The sequence below is a fragment of the Vespula pensylvanica genome, chromosome 10 (assembly GCF_014466175.1).
Source record: "Vespula pensylvanica isolate Volc-1 chromosome 10, ASM1446617v1, whole genome shotgun sequence".
In the NCBI taxonomy this organism is placed as follows: domain Eukaryota; kingdom Metazoa; phylum Arthropoda; class Insecta; order Hymenoptera; family Vespidae; genus Vespula; species Vespula pensylvanica.
In genome coordinates, this window is record NC_057694.1 from 2,041,764 (window position 1) to 2,063,070 (window position 21,307).

Genomic DNA, 21,307 nt, shown 5'->3' on the forward strand with positions numbered 1-21,307 from the left:
AAACTATATTTTCGTAAAACATAAACAGATATTTATTATAATCGTATTATTAGGTAATCCATTGCATTATTGAGTTTTATATAATAGTAATAACATGAGAAAAATATAACAAACAAATATACATACATACATACATACATATATATATATGTGTATGTATGCGTGTATATGTACGTACGTATGCGTAGATATAAATTTTGCGCTTCTATTTCGATATCAACGAAAGAAGAAGAAAGAAAAAGAAAACAAAAAGAAAAGAAAAACAATATTTTCATACGAGGAAGAACCGGTCGGTGATCAGTGTAACGTTCATGGCATCACAATATTTACAATCCCTCGCGAAGCCACACGACCTTCTTCCATTCTCGTAACGTCCTTCTCAGTTAATCCGACGGAGTATCATCGTCACAAGCTCTTCCTCTCTTCGCCAGTTGATGGCAAAGCCTCGGACTGCCAATAACATCTCCAAGGAAGACGCTCAAAAGGTAATTCTCTTTCATCGGATTTGGCGACGATTTATATTCTCTGAAATTACAAACGCAAAGGATAATACAAAGGTAAAGTAATTTTAATCGAACGTTTATTACTTTGTGCGTTTTAATTATTTCCATAATAAAAATGAAGATCGTTATTAGTAATCGATTTGTAGAAAAAAGAAAAGAAAGAAAACGAAGGACGAATACTGTAAGATCTCTCGTAACATTTATGTGCGTACGAATAAATTATGTTTGATCGTAATAATTTTATAAATTCGTAACATGAAACTACTACGTATATCGATCTGTTAAGATAAGATAATCCGATAGTTTTTTTATTTAATATAATTTTCGATTGATCTTTGATTTGTAATATATTCTTTGTATAATTTATATCGAAGATCGTGTTTTTGTCGATGGAAGAATGCACCGATTCGAGATAATCTCAAAGGACAAAATCCCTTCTTTCGAGGATCTCTGGAGAAGACGCAAAAAGGAAGAAGAAGAAGAAAAAGAAGAAGAAGGTGAATGTTAGATCCTTCGTCCATGGACCGTTAAGTTCGTCTAGACGCCAGTTCCTGCCAGTACCAATCTCCGATTTATCTCTTTTCTCTTTCTTTCTCTCTTTATTTCTCTTTATTTCTTTCTTTCTCTGTCTACTTCATCTTCGTGAGTGCGTGCGAGGAAGCATTCGCAGGTGACAGGACAGATTATAGGATGTTTCGAGCGTGTACCAAGAAGACGACAACGACGCGTGCTACATATTTTCAGCTTCGAGGCATTTTCGAATAGTAGATAACGTGACAGCTCTTCGAGAGAATCTATATATTATACGTGCGTCTATGTACATACATATATATATATATATATATATATATATATATATACAATGCATACACACACACACACACACATATATATATACAACAAAGTCAAGTAATCGTAAAAGCGTTAGATGGAAAACTTCGTAGGTGCCTACAGTTGTGTCTACGTGATTGAAAGCACAATGGCGTAAAAACTTAAAAATTTCGTCCTTTTTACGAGTGCTCGTGTAAAATTGGGACACTAGTTTTCGAGGTAATTACTTCTTCTTTTTTTTATTTCTTTTCTGTTGCAAGATATAGAGATTTACAAGTAGCACGAATGAAATTTAACGATATGTTACGATTGATATATCGAATAGTATATTGTGTGTTTTTCGAAATCGATATAACGCAAGTATATTTAATATTGAATTAAAAGATCATAGAGAGATGTACGTGAGGATGAATTCGACAGAAAAATATTGATATAATTTAATCATCTAAAGGAGTAAAGATATTCGTCGACGGTACGCTCGACGCCAATGGTAGGAAGAGAGTTATCAGGATGCATTAGGGCCTTCGTGGAGTTGCCATTAAAGGCTATCTGCTCCTGGCGTTACTTACAACTGAATAACGTAAGATCGAAAGGAGAGTCTTTGAACCACGTAAGTTCTTGAGTTGCATGGATTTCTATTACGTCGACGAATGTAAGACTATTCGATTTAAGTAAGAACAGAGAAAATATATCTTTGATAGTTGATATCAAACCACGAAGCTACCTTGTATTCGATCTTGTTCACGTTTACTTGTAATTCTTTTATATTATTCTTTTTTCCCTTTTTATTCACTTTTCAAGTATATCACGTTCATTCGACATAACGAGGACGTAATAAATATTCATAGAATTTTTTATTTTTCTTTTTTTCTTTTATAACCTCGTTACAAGAGAACGAACATTGTAAATCGGATCGGATCAAGTTTTTTTTCGACAGATCGATTAGTTACATATATTAAGATAATTAGAGCTTGTATCAACTAGAAGAAAAAATATAGAAAACTAATCTTCGTGTTATCCGTATAGCTCGGAAATGACGTACTACTAAAGATCATCGGAAATGATCAGTGAAAATGATAAATTACTAAAGATCATCACTCGCATTAATCATACCTGAATATAACGTCCCAATCTAGGACACGTTCTCTGCTTCTTCTTTGTAACGTTTTCGTAGCATATTTAGCGCATATTCTTTCGTAAACGCATACATTGTTACCGAGTTTTTCAACGAGCTTCTTTTCGATTTGTCCAACATTTAAAATCTCCTCGTCGTGGATCAAACGTGTCATTCGTTTAGTTCTGTTCGCATAGGTCTCTGTAGATAACATAAAAAAAGGGATCGAATCAAATCAAATTAAATTATATCATATAAAATATTAATCACATTAGAAATAGATTATATATTACGCGATATATTTAATTGACTTTCGCTTTCTCAAAAATCTCGGGCTCGTTAGAACGCCAACGAAAGATTAAAGCTAGTGGATTATACGTATTTATGAAGTAACTGTTCTTATTTAGCGTGTTAACTTAACGAACCGTAAGAAACATTCTTACTGTTACTTCTTTTCTTACTCAAGAAACGTTAGAGAGAACGAACCAGTCAAATTAGATACGTCACAATTAGTTACACTATCTTCGAAAAAAATCTCTTACCTGGATTCAAAGAATAAGCCAACTTTTTAATAAAATTCGATACCCTAACGGCGGCTATGATAATGGGAAAGCCAATAAGTTGTATTGGAACTTCGAATGACGGACCATCTTGTGGCATCGAATCGACCATGGATAATAGGACGATGTAAAATCCAACGAAGACGTATAATATCTTTGACAGTAGCATCTCGTGGATTTTATTTAATGAAATTGAAAAATAATCTGTAAGTATCGACACTCTAACTCATTTATTATTTGTTTCACCGAACACTTGAAATTTCAACACTTTCGATGATGTATAGTTCGATGATAGATTAACGTTGACAGATAATGAACGTAATTGATATATTATTCATCGTATTGGACAACTCCCTCAAAATTTCTTTCGGAGGAAGAAAGAAAAAAGAAGAAAAAAAAGAGAAAGAGAAAAAAAATAAGTTATCAAATTCGACGTCCACTTAACTTCGTTGGTAAAAAGCTGATGTTCGTTTGAATGTTCATGAAGTCAGTGCTGGAGAGAACTCGGCACGTTCTACCTCGACCTGGAGAAAGTGATCGCCCCTACCTATCCCACCTTTACTACTCGAGTCGACTTTGAAACGTGCGGGCACAACGACAATCTTATGTGATTGTAACGTTTCGTAAGCAGATAGGTTTTCGTTCGCGTCATCGAACGTTCTCTTTCACTTTTTTCTTCTTTCTTTTTTTATGTTCTGGTGATACGTGAATGGTATATTAATATCGTACAAGGTCGTTGAAAAATTTTTAAATAATCATCAAGTTAAACTTGTGATATAATTAGGTGAATGTATAAAGTAGAAATTGGAGTATTACGAAGGGATCACCGTTATTCGATGTTCCATAGAGAATACGATTTATTTTAGAAATCTATAAGAATTTAGTTTAGTAGGTTATAACGGATTGTTATGTTATGTGTGAGTGTGTGTGTGTGTCTACGTGGAAAATATATCCAGAAAAAAATTGTTTTGTTATTCGAAAATTCATTTATTTAAACATCCATGTCTATCGATTAGTTCGGAAAATCGAGATTCTATTGTACTTGTACAATTTTGTTATACATATAATTATTATTGTTAATATTTATTAAATTTTATTGCATAGATGGAATGTAGATAGAAAAGAAAAAGACGAACGTACGTGAGTACTTGTTTGATTCATAGATTGATTTATAGAAATCATTACCGCAATCGTATACATGTCGAAATAAGTAAATACTTGAAGAATTATGAATGACGTATATCGCGTTAATATTGACCGAGGTATAAAATAATAAATAAAAATTGTCCAAAGTATAGAACAATATTTAACATCAAATTCTCTTGGAAATATTAAAAATTTCATCAATAACACGTTACGTAATTATACGTATTTCAATTAACAAGAACTTTCTAAACGTTTCACTTAAACGCGTAATCACGATCCAAGATGAATATCAAAGTTTTCTTATAAAAATTCGCAAATCGTTAGTTTGTAATAGTTCGATCACGCAACAACGATAAAAACGAGGGCGAAACAAAGGTGAATAAAAATCGATTTCTCGTATGAGATTTACGGCTCGAACGAAACCGTATGATTGACCAACGTCATTTTTAATTCTACGTTTTAGGAAATCGTTTCGAACGAATACAAAGTAGTTGTATTCGTTTTAAAACGAAGCGTTCTATAATCAAATAAATTAATGTATAGCTCGTACGAAGTATGCGTGGTCTCGAAAGTGCAGCAGTATAATATTATATCTGTTAAGAGAAAGTAAAGAGACAGATCGAAAGAAAATCATGTTAACCGACGTTTTCACGATAGATATTTTATTTCTGTCACGAAGTAATTCTATCGAATCATTAATTAATTACTATATCGAGTGGAAGAAAAATCAGAAAGGAATGAAGGAAAGAGAGCGATAAAGAGAGAAAGAGAGAGAGAGAGAGAGAGAGAGAGAGAGAGAAAAGACGAGTCTTTCGAGAAGGCGTCTCGATTACGATGATCATGCGTTTTGGCGTCCATCAAACTTTCGCAAGAAGTCGGGAGCAGTTTGAAAATCTCGACGATCGTGATCGTTAATGGGGCGAACGTAGTTTCCTCGGTAGGAAGAGGATCGTAGAAGAGGGTGGCGAAAGGAGAATGAGATGGGTGGAAAGTAGAGCTTGGAAACGAGCGTGGAACGAGGAAATGGCAGTTAGGCGAGAGAGCGAGTGCAACCGGGAAGACTATCGTGCAGTAGACTGTAGAGCGAACATTGAAAGACAGTGAGAGAGAGAGAGAGAGAGAGAGAGAGAGAGAGAGAGAGAGAGAGAGAGAGAGAGAGAGCACGTAAACTAGTAGAAAGTTGGCACGAAAGGAGAAGGAAGAATGAAGGTGGAGATCCTGATAAACCGAATATCCTGCGATAATTTTTGCGAGAATCTCGATGGGATTGCTTTTAAAGAAGAAGAAGAAGAAGAAGAAGAAGAAGAAGAAGAAGAAGAAGAAGAAGAAGAAGAAGAAGAAGAAGAAGAAGAAGAAGAAGAAGAAGAAGAAGAAGAAGAAGAAGAAGAAGAAGAAGAAGAAGAAGAAGAAGAAGAAGAAGAAGAAGAAGAAGAAGAAGAAGAAGAAGAAGAAGAAGAAGAAGAAGAAGAAGAAGAAGAAGAAGAAGAAGAAGAAGAAGAAGAAGAAGAAGAAGAAGAGGAAGAAGCGGAGGAAGAGTAAGAAGAAAAAAGAAAAATGGAGGATTTGAAGGGGTGGTTTAGTCAGCTTTACTCGAACGAAGCATATCGTCGAAATAAACTGCTAAACCAAAAGAAACAAAGAGAAAGAGAGAAAGAGAGAGAGGGAGATAGAGAAACTCTTGGCACGATCTCACCAGAAAACGTTTACGATCGTACAGCTCATTGCAAAACGTCCGTTTCGTGAGTTGGCATCGTAGTTAAGTCGATAAAGGCGCCGACAATTATTCTAATAATTTTCGATAGCACTTACCGATTATTTTTGCACACGCTAGAGCTACCGTGTCCGAACGTTTCCGAACACATTGCCTACGACTTTGGATAAGATATCTATCTCTCTCTCTCTCTCTCTCTCTCTCTCCCTCTCTTTTTTCTAACTCGAATTAAACATATGAGAATTGAAAATAAATATTAAGTGTTAAGTGTTAAGCGGAAAGTTATAGTTTTCGTTATATTACTCATTTAAAACTTATAAAATAGGCGAGGAGTGTAGTCCTTATTTATTAACGATAATGATTTCTTCGAAGTTATTCTTTTTTTATTTTCTCTTTATTCATATAAAAATCATTTTGATATTTTTAGATATTATTAATTATTATACATTAATAATTATTATAATTATTTAGTCTATTTCTTTTTATTTTTTTCTTTATTCAATTCAATAATAAAATTTACTTTTTATTTTCGTTTAATAATCTTCAGATAAAGACATATTTTATTAATGTTTAGTATATCAGATATTATATATATATATATATACATATTTTGATATTATCGATTAAGTTTCGAATAATTATATTTCGTATCAATACGATTCTCTATTCATCTCCGGCTAAAATGTTAATCATCTTTCATAATTCAATTTTGAAGGATAAAGGATCGATTGTTAACGGAAAGAGTTACGGAGGAAATAATTACTATCTCGAATGATCTCTCTTGTTATCTCTGTACGGTCGTATCGTAAGGCAGATTAAATAGCCGATTATAATGACGTTGAAAGGGGGTAAAGCGATACAGCGAATTATCTTTCGAGTATGATCGCAATAATTGCCGGAGTACGACTAACAGGGATGATTGAACTGTAGAAGAGACGAGGGTGTAAGAGGGATGAATGAACCTGTAAAGCGGAAGAGAAGATCTATTACATCGATCTCATCTTTGGCTGGTCTCGTAGATATTATACGCTTCGCTTAAATATTATACGATAAGTTAACAATAAGTACTCATGTACTTATTACAGTTCTCCGAAATTGATATACGAATTAAAAATTTTTCGAGTATTACGAGAACAAAGTATTTCTTACGATCGTATTTGATTTTTATTTATTCTTATCGAGTATGCTATCGTGATCTTCGTTACGGTTGTCTCGTAAGTACTTATTAAAGAAATAAAAATATTTTGACGAAAATAATTTACAGGAACGAAACTCGTGTAACATCGACGATCAAGTTGATAACAATATTCGTAGTTTTACACGATAAAAATATTACAATGATAATATCGTATAATGTGTATCAGTAGTTCTTCGATTACATTAAAATCTAAGAAATTTTCGAAACATCATCGATCACTTGTCTCGTAATTACACGTGTAATTTCATTAATATCTTATCTTACACAAAAACAAAAGAAAAAGAAAAAAAGAAAAAAAAAGTAACATTCGTTCGTACGTCGTTTACATTCTCCCAACTCATCGTAAGAATATCACAGATACAGTCGTAAGTGTAAAAAACTTTCACAGCAACACGAGATTCTTCGGATAGCATCGATTAAAAAAGTATATCAAGCTGTTGATTTTTTTCATTGTAGTCTAACTTTCTTCATCATGTTAAGTACACTGACACTTGGTAGAGGACAAGTAGGATAAAAATTATGGCAGCCTTGTCCTTCCACGCCGGAAATTAATTGACCCATGTGCGCAGCGAAATGATACCTCGAGGGCACTTCCGCGATCGTACTCAAACTTGTGTCCCTGAAAAATGTTTAATTAAATATTTTAATAAGGTATTATAATTACATACGATACAAAATTGATAAATCATTGAATGGTTACAATGGTTACAATTTTTTCATACGATTGATTATACATTTTTATAAGAGAAGTTTTTTATACATAATGACGTATCAAAAAATTTAAATAGCACTCGAACGAACTTCAATACGATTTCAAGGCAATCTTTCGACGGAATGATATTGGTCGTGCATAATAAAATGGTTGAGAACCCATAACGTATAGGAGAACAGGCACAAGGCGAGTAGCCTTTTACTTTCGATATCGATGCCGTGCGCGGTAAATGTGCGCTATAAAGTCCGGTTACACCCGGCAAAAAGGAACGTTGGGAACTTAACGCTAGAGCCTTTCTCCTAGCTTGCCGTACATTATATAGGTACATTATATATGTATATATACATACATACATACACACGTATATATATACACATATATGCTAAAAACACACCCATATATATTTGCATGAGAGATCGCAAATAAGTAAGTAAGTAAGTAAATAAGAATTAAATAAATAAATAAGCGTTTAAATCCTCACCGAAAATCGAATTAATCCGTTCGAACGATTCTTTTACGATTCCACTTTAAACGCTAACTTTCACCTTTTCTTTGTTACGCGTCGACGTTTAACGAGAGATCTTTCGAGCAAAAAAAGAAGTAGAAAAAAGAAGTAAAGAAAGAAAAGAAGAAGAAAAAATAAAATAAAATAAAATAAAATAAAAGAAGATGAAAGAAGAAAGGAAAGGAATAACACTTGAAAAATTCTCTTCGATGGATATATAAAATCACGGTGTACCTTCTATTCGACAATCACGGTTAAAGGGGAACGGAAACGTTAGAAAAAGAGAAATGGAATTTATCGTGAGAAAGATCGAGCGACGATTTCGCGAAGAGATCGTTTTGCATAAGAGAAAAGCGTGAGAGAAAGATGAAGGGTTTGAGAATCGTGGTAGGGTGATATAGGGGAGGGAGGATGAGGGGTAGGGGGTGGAGTTGCTGCGGAAGGTAAAGAAGAATGAAGAGTGGCAGTTTCGTCACGCATGGATCGCGTAGGAAAACGCGATCTTCCTGGCCTCACGAGAAGGAGAAGATCTTACTACCCTCGCGATCCTTTACGATCGTCCTTTTTCGAGTCTCTTCGTTCGTCGATGAGAATTCTACGATGGTGCCTATAAGTGTAGGGTGAGAAAGGCTAAAGAAATAGAGAGGAAAGGAAAGGAAAGAAAAGAGGATGAATATAAAGGAATAAACGCAAAACGGCTTTTTAGCTACGACTCTTTCCTCATCTTGATCGATTTAAACCGAAGCTTGATTCCTGCCAATAAAAATCAACCCCCTATCGGCTTTTCTTTCTCATTCTTATTCCTCTTTTTCGTTTTATTTTTTGTTTTCTTTCATTTTTTTTTCTCTTTCTGTTTTACTTTCTCTTTCTCTTTTGCTTTTTCTTTCTCTTTTGCTTTTTCTTCTTCTTCCTCTTATTCCTCTTGCCGTTTACGTACGCATAAAAGTAAATATAAAGTACGCCTTCCAGGGCATTAACTGAGAATGATCGTTCGTTTGGACGATTTTAAAATCCTTTTTTTATCTTTTTTCCTTCTTCTTCTTCTTCTTCTTCTTCTTCTGTCTCTTTTTTTTATTACAACTTTCGATTTTTTTCATTAAAAGAAAGTCTCCACGGTTCGATCCTCGATCAATCGAATATATTATTTTTCGTTAGTATCGATCGTTGTGTAATTTTTAGAAAATATTTGTTTATCATCTTTCTTTCTTTTCGGACTTTCTGTTTTTTTTTCTCTTTTTCTTTAATTATATTTCGTTTAACAAAGAGTTAATTTTCATTATTTATATATATATATATATATATATATATATATATATTGATTATTTTTGTTATTATCCTAGATATAGTGTCATATCTTATCGAGATGTATAGAGAAAATAATCTAATGATTTCTTATCGACAGACTGAAAGATCAAAGATTCCGACGTATAGAACGTCTAGACTACTGGAAATGGATAGATTTTATCGCGAGTACTTGAAGATACCGTCGTTAACGTTAACATCTTCGAGTTCATTATTTCCTCTATTTTTCTTTCTATTTTTCTTTCTTTCTATCCTTTTCTTTCTACTTTCACGTTTTACAATTATTATTTATTAAATACGATCGAAAGGAAAAAAGATCGATTTTAAATCGACTACGATAAAAATTAATTTCTCGATCGCTCTTACCGATAATAATAATAGTAATAAAAAAAAAAAAAAAAAACTAAATAGGATAGAATGTTTGATAATAAACGACGAAATGATCGATTAGAAAACGATCGTTTGTGAGATCGTGCGCCATCGGTGAAATTAGTTGGTTTTCCTTTTTCTTTTTCGGTTTTTCTTTTTTTCTTTCGTTAAAGAAAATTTTCCATAGAAAATAAATTTACCGAAGAGATCGATAAATTCGGAAGCGTGTTGATAAATATAAAGAAGAAGTAAATTATATGTCGTATATTTGTTCTGGCAATACTGGAGAAAGTCGATGGATTAGATAATCGGAGAAAAGGAAAGTGCTTGTCGACGTTATTACAAGACATGTAGTCGTGCGACCCATGTGAAAGAAACACATTCTGTTTTTCGGCGATTCTTACATAAGAGGAATGCAACTTTCTCGTCATATCTCTTTCTCGAAGACGTATACGAGAGAAAGAGAAAGAGAGAAAGAGAGAGAGAGAGAAACGTACGACTCTTTATTTTACGGTTGCTCTTCATTTTATTACGATTAATTAATTTACGTGAAATTTCTTTTTAAGAGAAACGATGTCCGGTGTTAAACAAATAAATGAAACGTTATTGAAACATTCATTATATCTATGGATAATTAATTTCTCCGAAAAATTATTAATAATAATTTTTGTTTGATCGAGTCAAGGGGAGTTCTTCTTTTCTTATTCTCTTTCTTTCTTGTAAAATAATTTCACGTTTTATATCAATTCTCGGCGTTGGTTGAAAGTTGAAATACAAAAAGAAAAAAAAAATTAAAAGAGATCGAGAAGCTAACGTTTTTGAAAATTCATTGACAGCGTTCGGGTTATTTTTCGCGTGCGTATTCGGTTAACGTTTCGATCCTTTCGTTTTTGAACATATCTATAAATTTGGCCTTAATCAGAGAGCTGAAAACGAGTCGAAAACGGGTCGGATCTTTCGACTCGAGAATAATTCTTTTTTTCGTTATTCGTGAATAATAATGTGAATGTATGTGTCTGTGAGTATATGGGTGTGTGTACGCGCATTAACACACACAAACGCGTTCGCGTTTACTGTGAGCTTTCGCTAGTTCCGCTTGGAACGATCGTAAAAGGAAAATTGCGAAATACGCACGCGTTTACGCTGCCGTCCAATGCGTATACGCCCTCGCGCCATCCAATTTTCATTGGTAGCTCTCTCTGGTTGGATTTCAAATTCTCGCTCGAGAGGAGGATCATTCGTTTTTCCAAAATCGTTTCCGTGTAATTGTCGTTACAGGTTACGATTCCTGGCTTTTGTTGGTCGAATCAATTCCCCATACATATATCGATATATATATATAGTAAATATACGTATATAAATGTATGTAAGTATATATCGTAGCATAGTAAATGTTATTGGAAATGTATATATATCTATTTAAATATATATTACTATTATGTGTAATTAAATACGTCGAGTATCAACAATTTTCTTTAGATCAATTTATTAATCTAATAACTTGCATGATTAGATTAAAAATAGAGGAGAATTTAATGTTATATTTTTATATGGAATATTAATTTTATTAAGAAGTATTATTTTTAATATTGACATTTTTCAAAAAGAAATTTTGCTTAAATTTTCTAATAATTTTTCTTTCAACGAAGAAGAATGAAAAAATCATTCGATCAAATATTTTTAATATGAAACTTTTACGAAATATATTAAATAATAACCGTGCTTATTTTATGTCAGACTTTCAAAATAAATTATCGCGCGGTAGCATAAAATTCTTTCTTTTAATTCAAGTACATGCTATTAATAAGGTTGAAAAAGTGAAAATTATCCTCTCCTTTGATTATATCTATGGTGATTTATCTCGGTGGATGGGACGATCGAAAGTCGTGAAAGTAGTTTTATAGTAGAATAACCGATGATGAAAATGCACAAGTCTGGGGTTCGCATTTGCCTCGTAGTAGACGGAATAATTATGGGCGCGAGATTAAACTCGGGCTTTACTCTTGCGAGGTAGGTATACCTAAGTCTCGATATCGCTCGCACGACATCTCGGTAAGCGATCTTCCAGACGGCACGCGATATTCAGTCAACCAATGTGTATATACACGTATACACACACACACACACACACACATCTCTACCGTGAACGAACACGCAAGATTTCAACGAGGAAGAATCGTGAAACTGTAAAACGTCAAATCGTAATGTTATACAATTTTATACTTAACGTTTTTGATCTTAATCGAAACGACTTAATAAAATCCGTCGAATTACAAAACGATGAAATTGATTTGCATAGAATGTAAGATTAATCGAACGAAATTTATCAGATAATTTTTACCGGATCAAAGTCAACAGCGAACGTTCCATCTCGCTCAGTTGATCCTGGTGAACGGAAGACGTCAATTCGCAAATAAGTTTTGGCAGGCAGGCCGTCTTGATTGTTGTCATCATTTTGGCTCGTCGTGTGATCCCTAAAAATTAGAGTTCATTACCTATAACCATTTCTACGAAATTGTAATATTCTTAGTAATAGACCTTGGAATATCGATCTATTGTACGAGAGAAAGTAGGATATCGAGTTGAGAAAACGTGTATATATCTATGGAACACAATAGTTTCATTAGTGAGCTTGAAATATTATTTTATGATCGTCGGATAAAATAAGTATGTGTATGTGTGTGTCTATATTATAAATATATAAATATATATATATATATATATGTGTGTGTGTGTATGTACGATAGAAAGTAGGTTGAAAATAATTTTTCTTAGATACAAGGATCATTGATTGTTAATTTCTAAAAAAATAGAAATACAATGTGATATCTTTCGAAATTATTAGAATAATACCTATATGAACCATTTAATTAATTCATTAAACGAAGAAAAAACAAAAAGAAAAAAGAAAACGTCGAACATTCTAGTTATTACTTTCATAAAATCAGATAGCATATTGAAATTCGATCTCGTTTTACTTTTAGTTAGATCTCATTTATGCCTTACGCACACACTTTTATAACATTGGTTACTAAGATTCAGTCTCAGCACGTTTCACCATGCTCGACTTTCGAATAACATTTTCTTCGTCGGTAAAACGAGTATCCGCGTGCATTGAGACTCACAGGAGCGATTAAATAGCAAGTGCCGGGTAAATAAGTAGTCTGGATCTGGGTGAGGCATAATCCTGCATTGGATTGAAAAATATGAAATCGAATTTGTTAAAACTATCCGATCAGTCTACGCAATTTAACTTAATTCAGTTCAAACGTACAAACATATTTACGCGTCGAAAGAAAATTAATAATGAAGATTTTTATTGACTTAACGAAAGTATGTTTGAATAATAATTAATATTCGTTAGTACGTGAATATAGAGGTACATTAGATATCTCGTTAGAATTAATCACGTTTAAGAAGACAATTCATATTTACGAAATATTATATTTATTAAAAAAAGAAATAAAAGAAAAAAAATTGTCGAACGAAATATCTTCGGAAATTTACTTGCGAGAAATCTAACTATGTCTTCGCGAAGATTCTTCTTATTTTAGAATCAATCAACGTTCATGATTATTTATGTGATTGGTTATGTATGCCGAAGACGTTTCGATGGCATTTACATGACTTACGAAATTATCGAACGTGTGAAAATTTGTTGATTAAAATAAATAATCAACGTTTCATTCTTACTTACCATTGTCTTTCTCGCTTTCTTTTTTCGTTGTAGAGTCAATTGTTAATATTTCTTTAGATCCTTTTATGGGTGGACCAATTGGTCCTTGATTAGGATTTGTATCATTCTTCTCCACGTTTTTGGCAAATATCGAAGGTATAACGGTACTATAGTCTCCGGCATGTAGATATAAAGTCACACCTAAGAGTATTACTAGCCGTATCGTGCTCGCGTCAAAAACCATATTGATTTTTCTTCGTTAAGAAGAAGAAGGAAAAAAAACATAAATAGCTAAACAAAAAAGGACACGAAAAGGAGGACGATGAATAAAAAGAAAAAAAAAAAAACTGAACGAATATGAAAAAAATATTACAAAAAATAAAATCGAACTCTTTCAAAACTTTTCTGTTTCGAACGAGAAATCAAACGAGACGATTTAATTGCAAAATTAATAAAATTAGTATGTTTCCTTTGTTTTCACGTGTGTATTACTCATTAAATTCTTTCTTTTAAATAAGCCGAAGTCTAATTTGAAACTTTTATCGAAGATACAACTATGTTCGAACTCTCACGTACGTGATTTTTGCATAACGCAAATGAACGAAAAACATTAACCCATTTTTTCTTTCTTTTCTTTTTTTTTTTGTTCTTTTTTTCTTTTCTTCAACACGCGCGGACTTTTATATATGTACGTATTGTATGCACCCACGTGTACGTTCGACGATGTGTAACTGTGTTATTCGAGATGTACGAACCGTAAAACAATACCTTCGCGAGAGTAAGTTCGAAGTAAGTATATATTCTGTCGAGTATGCGAACGAGAAGACAAGGAAGAAGAGACTGACCTCGAGAATGAACTAAAACTCTCACTCTCCTTTAAATTACCACTTTCTTTCGAGCCACTTATACGGTGCTTCCAAAATACGATGATCTATTTCTCTCTTTTTCTCTTTCTGACGAAAAAGATTCTTCTATTTCAAAGATCAATGTTAACGATAAATGCACAGTCTTTTTTTCTCTTTTCTTTTATATCGTCGAAAAATAACACTGGAAAAGAAGAAACGATCACTTGATCTATCACACTTTTCACAATCGATCGAGATTATTATTTAAACTCACGAATTTCGAATAACTCTTACTGCGTCGATAGTCTATCAAAGAAGTAAGAATTCACATTTACGATCGTTATTGTCGATTAAATACGAATTCCAATTTCTCGATAAGACGTTCGTAATATGTATACACTTGTGTATATTTTACGTATGTACATACATATGCATGTCTGCAGGTATGAACTTATACATATATGTATATATGTATAAATGTACATCCCGGCAATGAATAATTTATTGACAATGAGTGGAAAATTTACGATTTTGCATACGAGCATAAACAACGATTGCCGTATGGAAGTCGTATATCCAATGGATTTTCTTTGTTAAGAAAATTTCGTTGAAAATGATATTTTGTCACTGCCAGGATTATTGGTTTAATTGAAAAAAAAAAAAAAAAACAAAAAGCAGAAATAAAAAAGAAACAGAATAAAAATAAAACAAAATAAAAAAAAATCGGAATAAAGAAAAAGCAAGAAAAAAGAACAGAAGAAAATAAATAAATAAAAGAAAAAAGTGAATAAGATAATTACGAAAAGAAAATTCTCATGGATTAACGAGGGAGAAATCAACGGAGAGTACCGGCGTTACCACGATCTACCGAAGTCACGGAATGACTGTGAATGATTCGAAACCACGGCTATGAACCTAACGAGTTGTCAGTGAAAGTTGGACACTCGCCCGCGAGTCTACGCGATTCGATCGTTCGCCTCCTGTTGCAGTTCTGCGGCTCCACCATTTCACTCTATAGTCGTTTATATAAATATAAATATATATATATATATATATATATATATGTATGTATGTATGTATGTATGTATGTATGTATGTATGTATGTATGTATGTATGTATGTATGTATGTATATATGTACGTATGTATGTACATATGCATGTGCATTTAAGTATGCACCCATCTCTCTTGCAATGTCTACGTTTTTTTGGGCAAGTATCCAAAAAATAAACTATTATTATCATCACGAGTCGAGCATATAAATATATAACCCAACAGCTGAGACAGAAATATAAAATTAATTTAATATTAGATTTCTAAATTCGTTGTTTAAAGAAAAATAAAAGTAATTATTAAATTTAATATTATTATTAATATTGCGTTTCTAGATTGGATTTTGTTCTATCCTTTGTTTGTTTCTTTCTTTTTTGTTTTAAATTTAAATTATTTCAAATAAAAATTATAAATCCTTTAAAAATTTATATATATATATATATATATATATATATATATATATATATATGTTAAATATCAATGGAATTTTGATACAATAATAAGAAGATATAAGAACTTTTCATATAGATTATTCTCGAAGACAAGTTCTTTTGATTTTATAATTTATTCTTTATAGTTATTTAAAAGAATAAAAAGGATAATATTGAAGTGGTTTACCTTGAATAATACGGGACTAGCCTCTCTTAGTCTTGAACGATTAAAAATGTATAAAATAGACATATATTCAGTTCCGTTAATATATTGTATCGAAACGACGAAATTTGATGAAATTTATGCTGATCTAAGTGAAATTTCTTAGGCATATCAGAGTTCTTTTCATTTTTCTTTTTTTTCTTCATTGATAATTCCTTTTATTTTTTAAACGATTGGCACAAGTCGTTTAACTATTGTCCATGGACTTACAACTTGCTTGGTTAACAAATTTTTCAATAATTCAGCGATTTACGTAAAGTCAACTGATGATACGACTAGCACTATTTACTTGTCAAATACACGATCGTTTATTGAAAGAATATTTTAAAGATTTAACTTTATGATCAATGTACTCTTACTACAACAAATTTTACAAAGTTTGAATATAATTTTCAAATTTCATTAACAAATAGATCTTTATTTTCATAGTAATTTTTTATTATTTCATATCATGTAATTAATATTAAACATAACGTTGTTAGCATCTTTAAATATTTTATATATATATATATATAATATAGTTAAAAAAATAATATATAAGCATAATTTTTACACGTGCACATACATATTTGACTGTATTGTATATAATAATTTAATTCATAGCGGAAGTAAAAACATTGGAACTCTTAAACAACACTACAAAATAATTTTCAATGATACGAAAAAAATGTTTGACGCACGTCAGAATTATGTAAACTTATGAATATCCTTATGCATAATAAAACATACGAGAAAATATTGTTTTGTAGGAAAAATGATACGAGTATAATTAGTTTATCTCGTGATCGTGTTAAGATACCGTGATTAGTCAAAGTATTCATCCACGAAAATGCACGTACGCTTAATTAATTTAATTCTAATGGATACAATTTTCAGTAGAAATAATCTTACCAGAACCAAAAAGAAATAAAATCAATGGATATATTCATTAAAAAGAATTTCTAATTTTCTTTGATTAATTTGATCAGACATTTCCCGTTAAGAATCATACGTTAGAATAGAATTAATTAATTAATTAATTAGCAATATATCACACAATTAAATAGTTAATTGACGATTTTTAAAAAAGAGTAACAGGTAAATATTGTATTAAGGATAAAAAATTGTTTAAAAATATATTTTGATTATTTAGAAAGTTACATAGAATTAACAAATTTCCATCCAATTTCTAAGAGAGATCTCGTAAATGGTGTGAGATTCTCGAAGTATGTTGGGGAAATTTCATACATGTTACAAATCGTGGGGTTACATTTCAATGAGAATGATTTCCCATGATACAGACGACGATAACGATGACTAAGATGACGATTAAGACGACGATATAGACGACGTCTAGGACGTCTATGACGATTTCTTTTTTCCATATCCCGTAGATCATGTTGGGTGGACACCCGTCTATCAGCTGGAAATCAAGAAAGCAGAAAAGCTATGGTAAACTCTCGACTCAAAGAATTTATACCTACTTACTTGCTTGTTCGTGGATAGAAAATTAGACGAATCAGGTTATAATAATTTGAAACGAAACGAAACGCGCGACGGATCGAGTTTGGTGTTATAAACACAACGGTTTATTTTCTATTTTGACCTACATACAAGACTTGTCGTGCATCGAATGACAATAAGGAAAAAGATCGTTTGATTTCAGTCTTTTAGAATCTACATATATATATACATGTACGAGTAAGTTATTAGTACATATATACATACATACATAGAAACGTGCTATTAACATTTGGCCTTCTTTCTGATAAGTTTCTAATTAACTTTAAAGAAAGACGAAACAAAGTAATTTAAGAACCACGGTATTCTCTTTTTAGATTTACAGACAGATCTGCGGTTTGTCAATAAATTTAATTCCATCAATTTCTATTTCTAAATTCATTCCCGATAAATTTCTCCAAGCGGACATATTTTTAACTTTTCTTTTTTGTTTTGCCACGATTATTTAGCATTGGAAAATGCAAATGATTACATTTACTTCTTTTTCTTTTTTTTTAATAAATTACTATGTGAGCGAGAACGTTGAGACGAATTTGTTGACGAATAAACTTCATCGAAGAAGCCACTGTTATTTGAATCCGATTTTGTTTTGCGCTGCGACTGCGATTGTAGGAGTTTGTCCACTGAACGGTCGACTAGCAAAGATCCCATACTTTCTAGGTGGGGGTTCGGGTGGCATGGGTGGTGGGAAAGACGGTTCGAGGATCTTAATGAAAAATAGAAATGAAAAGAAAAGACAATATTCACATCACAAACGTGTATTAAAATTCTTACGAGGATCGTAAGAGAATGGAATTTTTATTAACTTTGATTCTCCCGAATGGTTCACCCGTTGCTTCGTCTTCTTCGCCATTTTCAATTTCTCGAATTCCGACGTCAGTCGACAGAATGCAGCATCTCTGCGTGCGCTCGCACTGAAAATCATCTGAGATTTAATAACGATCGCTGTACGAGCTTAGTTTCAATTACTTTTTCGACGACTTTCTCTAACTCGTTCATCTTATACGTGGCAGCCAATAATTCCGTGCTGAGCTTCTTCATCTTACGATAGAGATATTATTAAAATATTTGTATCTTATTTATTTGATATAATATAATCATTTTCTTTAGTAAATTTCTTAAGAATATTTCTTACTTCGCTCTCCAGTTGTTCAACGGTTACCTTTTGTGTACCCTTCTGCAAAACTTTTTATATTAATAATAATAATAATAATAGTAATCATTTTTTTAATGACATATCACCAACCGCCTTCACTATAATTTCCTCATATTCGGCCTTCTTTTTCTTCAATGTAATGAGATCATCCAGTTTCTAATATCGATCAATTTATATAAAATCTAGCGTGTATAATTTTATTACAATTAAATATTCGTACCATTTGATTCTCTTTGAGAATGGCCGAAAGATCTTCGTTGGATTTTTTGATTCTCTTAATTACCTTTCAAGCAAGATAATGATATTAATAATAATAATAATAATAATAATAATAATAATAATAATAATAATAATAATAATAATAATAATATTTTTAATAACGACAATATCATAATAATCGATACTCTAATTCCATTTTAATTTCATTTTCTATTATTAGATTTAAATAAAGAACATATTATGTAAGTTGCGAGTGTTATGTTAATTATAAAAACAATGTCTTACTTTATTAGCATACCAAAGTGCGGTGTAAAGCAAGACGTACATGAATATGCAAATGATGACATTGTCTAGAATATAGGCACGTATGAAAGACTAAAAAAACAAACGAAATTATATTTGGTTCGTATCTTTCTTTTTTCATTTTTTTTCCTCTTTTTTCTTTCCTTTGTGTTTTATCAAATTATTTTCTCATAGAAAGAGGTTACCTGTCGATCGTAAATATCAACGTGTCTCAAAATCGGATATGATCTCACTAATTGCGCCAACGGTCTTTGTGAAAACATCTTCAACGAGGTGATCCATCAGCGGGAAAGGGAAAAAAATTGAGAATTAGATAAATCGAGAAGATAGAAACTTCTTTACAATTGAAAGGACAAAAATTTCGACGATCCTCGACGTCTTTTTTCTGACCTCTTATCGATAACAAACAATCGATCTTCCATGCAATTAAAGGTAAATTGACAATATTCATAGTAAAAATATAATATCGATATATATATATATATAGTATATAATATAATAAATATCTAATGCATTAAAAAATAACTATTAAGAAGACGATAATAATAAATCAATATATAAATAAGAAAGTATTATCGAATGAATAATATTTCTCCGTATAAAAAAATATATTATTAAAACTTGTTCAAAGTAAAATTCATCGAATAACAAATTTTGCTTACGTCAAAATGTTTTCGGAAATCAGTATCAAATTTTAAAGGTTAAAAAGTTAATTTTTTAATTCAAAATTATTGCCAGTCGAATTAATATTGCAATCGCGATTATCGATCGTCGTATAACGCAATAATGGAGGTCGAGACGGGACGAGAGTCACATCGATAACGAGAATGATAAGAAGAAAGCCGTCGTGTTGATAACATCGAGTAAAATCGCCGCTGCTACGTAACGCGCGGTGGGATTTGTAAATTATTACCTTATTATTATCACGGCCCGTTAATCAAAGTACTCGTGCGAGTTATTCGAAATCGAGAAGACTCGGACTGCGTTTTATTATCGTATCCTCGTAAAGTTATTCGCGTATAATTTATGAAGATTCCAATTATCCTAGTCAACCCGACGAACTTTATAGTTGTATCATTTGAAATTACTTTATGAATTTATTATTATCGTTGGAAAAAGGAAACAAAATAAACTAGTAAATCTATTTAGATCTATATACTGATATATATATATTTATTTTATTTATTTATTAATTATATATACATATAACTAATTAAAAAACATCATGGTTTTAATTCATTATGAAACGAATAAGTAATTAATTAATAAATTCAGATATAATAAAACGGAGAGATAAATATAAATCTTATCGTACTAATATACATAAATTCTTTCAATGAAAACTTTTATATTTACTTCTAATAATATTTTACGATATAACGTGAAATCGTTCAAACTTAAAATACGAATAGAGAAAAACGAGACCCTTTGCTTTAGAATAAACAGAAGAGATATAGCGAACGAGTAATGCGATACACACGTGGGGTGTAAAGTCTCGGTCGAGGAGATATTAAAAGTCTTGAAACGAGCCATTAGGCAAACAAGGTGGCATACTTTGTCGAATATATATATATATATATATATATATATATACACACACATACATACATATATATATTAGTCCACCATCATCCCCCTTTAGCGTGTCCTTTCGAACGAGCTCGGAGGCTAATCCAGGCTGAAGTTTTCCACGCGAGAAGAGCTCCGGCGATTCGTCGACGTTTATTATTAGCATTCGATTAAATAAACGGGGATTAGCACATGAAAGGCAAACCGTAGATATATAAGCAAGGAAGAGATAGTAAGAAAAAGAGAAAAAGAGAGAGAAGATATATTCGATCGGTTCAAACGAAGCCACTTGCCGGTTCCCAGCTCGGAAGGAGCAGGGGTAGGCTAACTAAATAGGAAGTTAGGCAAAATGAGGCCTGAGGCTTGGATTAAACCGAGCTTA

At 31.9% G+C, this 21,307-nt stretch overlaps 3 protein-coding genes and 1 long non-coding RNA gene across 10 annotated transcripts; 1 reads left to right on the forward strand and 3 right to left on the reverse strand.

Moving 5' to 3' along the window:
* Positions 1-180: 180 nt before the first annotated feature.
* LOC122632487 lies at positions 181-3,933 on the reverse strand. Its single transcript, XM_043819315.1, has 3 exons — positions 2,991-3,933; positions 2,448-2,649; positions 181-525 (listed from the first exon to the last, which is right to left on the reverse strand). Exons 1-3 carry the CDS (start codon positions 3,175-3,177, stop codon positions 384-386), a joined length of 531 nt encoding a protein of 176 aa, XP_043675250.1. The 5' UTR covers positions 3,178-3,933; the 3' UTR covers positions 181-383.
* Positions 440-1,327, forward strand: LOC122632488. Its single transcript, XR_006327875.1, has 3 exons — positions 440-557; positions 650-707; positions 878-1,327. It is a non-coding gene; the product is annotated as an uncharacterized LOC122632488 (long non-coding RNA).
* A 2,506-nt stretch (positions 3,934-6,439) lies between the features above and the next one.
* On the reverse strand, positions 6,440-15,361 carry LOC122632459. Of its 4 annotated transcripts, none has more exons than XM_043819245.1 (5): positions 15,273-15,361; positions 14,396-14,674; positions 13,649-13,918; positions 12,293-12,425; positions 6,440-7,682 (listed from the first exon to the last, which is right to left on the reverse strand). In XM_043819245.1, the coding sequence occupies exons 3-5, from the start codon at positions 13,869-13,871 to the stop codon at positions 7,511-7,513; spliced, it is 528 nt and encodes a 175-aa protein (XP_043675180.1). In that variant the 5' UTR covers positions 13,872-13,918; positions 14,396-14,674; positions 15,273-15,361; the 3' UTR covers positions 6,440-7,510. The 4 variants fall into 4 exon arrangements, with proteins under 4 accessions (XP_043675180.1, XP_043675181.1, XP_043675179.1 ...); XM_043819246.1 differs by having other exon boundaries at positions 15,322-15,338; XM_043819244.1 differs by lacking the exon at positions 15,273-15,361 and adding an exon at positions 14,747-15,143.
* A 1,918-nt stretch (positions 15,362-17,279) lies between these two features.
* LOC122632205 lies at positions 17,280-19,736 on the reverse strand. 4 transcript variants are annotated; one of them, XM_043818759.1, is made up of 9 exons: positions 19,542-19,736; positions 19,339-19,428; positions 19,055-19,117; positions 18,925-18,990; positions 18,814-18,855; positions 18,648-18,719; positions 18,485-18,603; positions 18,185-18,384; positions 17,280-17,580 (listed from the first exon to the last, which is right to left on the reverse strand). In XM_043818759.1, exons 1-9 carry the CDS (start codon positions 19,617-19,619, stop codon positions 17,315-17,317), a joined length of 996 nt encoding a protein of 331 aa, XP_043674694.1. In that variant the 5' UTR covers positions 19,620-19,736; the 3' UTR covers positions 17,280-17,314. The 4 variants fall into 4 exon arrangements, 3 of the variants coding, with proteins under 3 accessions (XP_043674694.1, XP_043674695.1, XP_043674697.1); XR_006327838.1 differs by having other exon boundaries at positions 17,495-17,580; positions 18,485-18,592; XM_043818762.1 differs by lacking the exon at positions 17,280-17,580 and having other exon boundaries at positions 18,150-18,384; positions 18,485-18,592.
* Between the last annotated feature and the right edge of the window lie 1,571 nt (positions 19,737-21,307).

Excerpts from the sequence above, each read along its gene's own strand:
- LOC122632487 (XM_043819315.1), bottom strand. The coding sequence starts at position 3,177 with ATGCTACTGTCAAAGATATTATACGTCTTCGTTGGATTTTACATCGTC. Across the intron at positions 2,650-2,990 it reads GGCTTATTCTTTGAATCCAG|AGACCTATGCGAACAGAACT; the intron begins GTAAGAGATTTT and ends TGTTATCTACAG. Across the intron at positions 526-2,447 it reads GATTGGGACGTTATATTCAG|AGAATATAAATCGTCGCCAA; the intron begins GTATGATTAATG and ends TTGTAATTTCAG.
- LOC122632459 (XM_043819245.1), bottom strand. The coding sequence starts at position 13,871 with ATGGTTTTTGACGCGAGCACGATACGGCTAGTAATACTCTTAGGTGTG. Across the intron at positions 12,426-13,648 it reads AGAAAGCGAGAAAGACAATG|GGATCACACGACGAGCCAAA; the intron begins GTAAGTAAGAAT and ends TCTAATTTTTAG. Across the intron at positions 7,683-12,292 it reads TCGCTGTTGACTTTGATCCG|GGACACAAGTTTGAGTACGA; the intron begins GTAAAAATTATC and ends AACATTTTTCAG.
- LOC122632205 (XM_043818759.1), bottom strand. The coding sequence starts at position 19,619 with ATGTTTTCACAAAGACCGTTGGCGCAATTAGTGAGATCATATCCGATT. Across the intron at positions 18,720-18,813 it reads TTGAACAACTGGAGAGCGAA|ATGAAGAAGCTCAGCACGGA; the intron begins GTAAGAAATATT and ends CTCTATCGTAAG. Across the intron at positions 18,604-18,647 it reads TAGAGAAAGTCGTCGAAAAA|ATGATTTTCAGTGCGAGCGC; the intron begins GTAATTGAAACT and ends ATTAAATCTCAG.